At 31.6% G+C, this 4,721-nt stretch overlaps 1 protein-coding gene across 1 annotated transcript; it reads right to left on the bottom strand.

Annotated features, from left to right (window-relative positions):
• Nucleotides 1–568: 568 nt before the first annotated feature.
• LOC107847259 lies at nucleotides 569–1,731 on the bottom strand. Its single transcript, XM_016691451.2, has 3 exons — nucleotides 1,544–1,731; nucleotides 982–1,037; nucleotides 569–895 (listed from the first exon to the last, which is right to left on the bottom strand). Exons 1-3 carry the CDS (start codon nucleotides 1,649–1,651, stop codon nucleotides 667–669), a joined length of 393 nt encoding a protein of 130 aa, XP_016546937.2. The 5' UTR covers nucleotides 1,652–1,731; the 3' UTR covers nucleotides 569–666.
• Between the last annotated feature and the right edge of the window lie 2,990 nt (nucleotides 1,732–4,721).

Below are 4,721 nucleotides of genomic sequence, written 5' to 3'. Positions count from 1 at the left end.
ATAAAAAAATATTCACATTAAGAAGCTTAATGAATTTCTTATGTATTTGTGAATTCAATATTTGATTCAAAGTAACTAAATGATATAAAAAGATTTATCTGAACATTCATTGATAAATTGCTTACATATTGCACAAGACTATCGTTACGTAATTAACAATTGATACAATCGTAAAAATTTTATATCTATTGAAAAATATATTTTGTGAATAGTATGAAGCGTATGAATAATTACGTTCAGCTCGAAGTTGTTAATCAATTTAGAGACAAAATGTCTTGCAAAGAAAAAAAATTAAGAAAAATAAAATTATGTTATTATTGAATATGTGATTTAATTGTACGATGTATCGTTATGTTGCATAATGTAATGTTGTGCTAGTTACTTTCATTACTGGACTTAGTTATATATGTTTCAATAAACTTGATACATATAGTTATAAATATGTATCTAATACAATGTAACAAAAAATGTTAAATATGATGACTTTGTAAAGAGAAACAAAAACGTACAACAAAATCATTATATATCATAATCTGTAACAGCCATATGGCAATCATTGGTGATAAGGTAGAATCCATGATGTTGAAAAATATCTAAAAAAAAAAATAACAACATGTACTAACATCATCAAACTATATAACAATCAACAAGCCAATAAGTAAACAACTACTCAATATGCAAAGCACATATTTTTTCTTTTTGTGTGAAGCTGCTCCTTGACCTTGGTGGATCGTCATTCTCACTAAAGTATCCTTTCTCTGTCTTTATAGAGCCATACTTGCACAAAAGAGTGGCATATCTCATGCGATGGTATTGAACATCAATACTCAATGAGGGAATGCCTAATCCCTCGCTCAGGTACTCGGCATAAACAACTACAAATACACCACAATTCCTACATAGAGATTACTAATTGAATTAAAAATACATATATACTTGTATAAGATAATGAAAATAATGAAAAGGTAATGTAATACTTACAAACTTCCACTATCTTGTTGTGCTATCCCGATAACATATTCCACTCGGAATGAAACCTAAAAAAAACATCAAATTAAGAAAATAACATTAGATGCAATAACTCTACAATAACACAGAATAATATATAGAAAAACTGTATGAACATAATATTATAGATACAAGAAAATACAATTATGTATCTTGGTTGAAATACATGTATCGATTGATATGCTTAAATCAATAAATGTTAAACAGTACGAGATACATACTATTCATAAACAGTGAAACAATGATATAAGATAAGAGAAAATGTATTTATAAGGTTGTAAACATGTATCTATTGTTGAGTTAATTTAAATAATACTTACAAAACATTAGATACATATAAAAATAAAAAAAAAGAATCAAATATATAAGAAATTGAAAAAAAGTATCACGCATATATAAATATGTATCATGGCCAATTATTTTCCAGATCTGAACATGTCGGAGGTTCCAGATATTTTCTAGATATGACTTTGTCAGAGGTTTCAATTTATTTTTTGTTTTGCGCAGCAAAATATTATTGGATTAGAAGGTTTACCTGAAGTATCGATAACGGAAAACTAGCCGGAAATAACCTCACCATGGATAATTTTATTTGCCGAAAAAGTAGCTTTACCCATAACTCGAGCACCAAAAACATTATCATCTTTAACACGAAACTCCAAACGATCAATTGGGTGAGCTAAAGGGATATGATGTTGTTTAATTTGATTTTTGAGAAAAACCATTGAATATAATAAGAAGAAAGTGAAGACAAATTTAAGAGAAAAAATAACTTAATTAAAAAATGTGAAAAAGGAGAGGAGAAAATTGTGGGATAAAATTGTAACAAAAATTTTGGCGTTAATGTAGCCATTAATGTTGGAAGAGTTGGATAGAAACTGTTGCTTGAATTAAGATATACAAAGAGGAGAAAATGAGTTATTTTTGGTAATGAATCGGGTTCTTAATTGTAGATTTTAACTTGTATCTCAACTTTATCAAAAAATATAAAACATTAAGATTTAAGTAATTTTTTAAAAGTGGGGAGATTTTTAAAAATTTTAAAACTTATGTTGTTTATTTAGGTAATTTTTCCTATAATATTTTCAATTGAGCCTGTAGCCTTTACTTCGGGACAGCAAAAGTAATTGGGTAGCCAGTTTAGTGCAAAAATAAATATCAACTCTTCTGCAACTGCTGAATTAATACACTTACTATATAATCTCTATTAGCTGACAAAATGCAGGTTCGACAGCTGGTAATTAATCTACTGCACAATGGACAAGAAACGTATGCAAATTTCTTATATAAATGCAGAGAGCTGTTCCACATGATGGGAAATCCCCCAATCAGGAATGAGTTGCAAGAGCAAAACAAGGTGGCTGATTTGTTAGCTACATAATGAAAATATACTCAAAGAAGATAGTCGTTTTGTGGATTGGACAGTTCCTCATGTTCGTTTGGAAGGCAATGGAAGCAGACAAGGAACTCCTTTTACGAGGCAAATAGCATACTTCCTCTGTTTCATAATAAATAAATTGTTGAATTTTGACACACAAATTAAGAAAAAAATATTAAAGACATAAATTTAATACAACTTTTCATTTTTATCCCAAAAAAAAAAACTAACCTTGTAATACCTTTTTAAAAGTTAATTGGTTGTCAAATCATAAGGGTAAATTTAAAAAAAAATTCAATGATTCACTTATTTTGAAACACCAATAAATACCTCAACAATACACTTATTCCAAAACGGAAGAAATATTATATTATGTAGATTGTACTCCTAGTTCTCAGAAACTATCTTGTGCTAGAAAAACTACAGCCACTTAAGTTTGTAATGATGCATAATATACTAAAACTCCCTTTTAACGGGGAAAAAATTACACCCAGATCGGGAGAACCTGAACACAATTTTACTGTTTTAATGTGGACTTTTGTTTGTTTCTTTGATTCACAGTTGGTCAAGAATTACTGCATGCAATTGTCAAGTTTTGGCAGCAGCAAATTGGCAGATTTGTAGGTGTTGGCAAAAGTCCTCATTGGCTGCATTTGGTAGATGTAAGCAATGACATCTACATGGACAGTTTTTGCTTATAAATAGAAGAGCTTTCAGCTCATTTTAGTACACACCATTTTGTGAACAACAACAATATTTGAGAAGATTTAGTTGTGTTTGTTTTCTTCTTTGTAGAGAGTATTTGTGAGAGAGTTGTGTTGGAAAACACTTTTGTGAGCCCTTTCTTTTGGAGTGATATTTGTGAAATTATTCTCTTGGGTATTTGGGATATTAGAGTATTTAATTACTCTAATTTTGTGCTCTCTTTTATACTTTTGTACTCTTTTTTGGTTCCGTTGGTGTTTAGTAAAGTTGCTTCTCCTTTTGGTTGTGGACGTAGGTAAAGTTGACCGAACCACGTTAAATTTGTGTCTCCTCTATTTTCTCAACTTATTGTTATTATCGTCTTTGGTATTGTCTTTAATTGATTACTTTGATTGATTCCGCACTATCCGGGATTCTCGATACTAACAACCGTTCTCAATTGTAAGAGTTTAGAATAAGATAGTTTGACGGCTAAGATTATAAGTCAAACACATCGACAGACATCTCAACTTAGCACCATCTTTCGCTTTGGTATCTTAAATGGACGATATTCATTTTAAACACCTAAAATAACCATAACGCCTTTAGATCAAAAGTTCAATCAATAGAGAAGCCTAGCACCTCGAATTTAAAGCTCAAAGTGTAGACACGTAATTTCGTCCCTCCCTGATATCATTTTACCCATTTTTACCTTATCTTACCCATGTAATTACATCCCACAAAAATACAAAAAATAACTCTCAACAAAATCACTAACAAACTTTTATTCTTTTAAACATCCTAACAACCCTTTCAATTAAAAGAAGACACATTACCCATACCCCTACCCCGAACACCCCATACCCACGTGACCCCCTCCTCCTCATATTTCTTGTCCACAAAGGCAAAAAGAGAAAAACATTAGAAAGGGACCCCACTAGGAAACTTTCAGGAAAGCCCACAAGGAACCATTTTGTTTTAAGGGGATGAAATACAATATATTCACACTCTCACAAATAAAAAGGACCCACACGATATAATTTCCACAGGCTCTACTCACAATTGACACTGATCTTCTCCAAAGAACGCATAGACACTTCCACACTCTCTTGGATTTTTTACTCAATTCACTGGTAAACAAAAAAGAAAATAAGGACTCCATTTCTGTTTCTTGTTTTCTTCTTCAGAGATACGCACACAACAACACTCGAATTTCCCATAGAAGGACTGATTTCCTTCCAATAGCATAGACCCTCAAAGTCATCTTCTTCATATATATACCCAGACCACCGAAAAAGAAAAAAATAGACTGAAAACTGAAGAGGGGTGATGGGAATAGGGGACTGGTGCGAGGTTCGATCCTTCTCCAAGCTTTTTTTGGTGAAAACTTTCACCAGAATTGATTTTAGTTCATCGTTCGGTTGACCAGTTCAAGAAGAATCCAAATTTCTTCATTTTTCTTTAATTTCTAAGGGAATCTGGCCGGAAACGTTAAGTTTTGGCCAGAAAACATGGACCAGCAGCGAATTCTTCACTGAAATTGGTCCAATTTCGACTCAGTTTTGTGATTAGCTTTTGTGTATGGGTCGGGTTTATTCTGTTGCTTTCCGTTGGGTTCTTCGACCTTCGTATTGATTTTGGGGTTTAAATT

This window comes from Capsicum annuum, chromosome 9 (assembly GCF_002878395.1).
Source record: "Capsicum annuum cultivar UCD-10X-F1 chromosome 9, UCD10Xv1.1, whole genome shotgun sequence".
In the NCBI taxonomy this organism is placed as follows: Eukaryota; Viridiplantae; Streptophyta; class Magnoliopsida; order Solanales; family Solanaceae; genus Capsicum; species Capsicum annuum.
The sequence above is the reverse complement of the archived record's forward strand: the minus strand, read 5'-3'. Positions and strand labels throughout refer to the sequence as shown.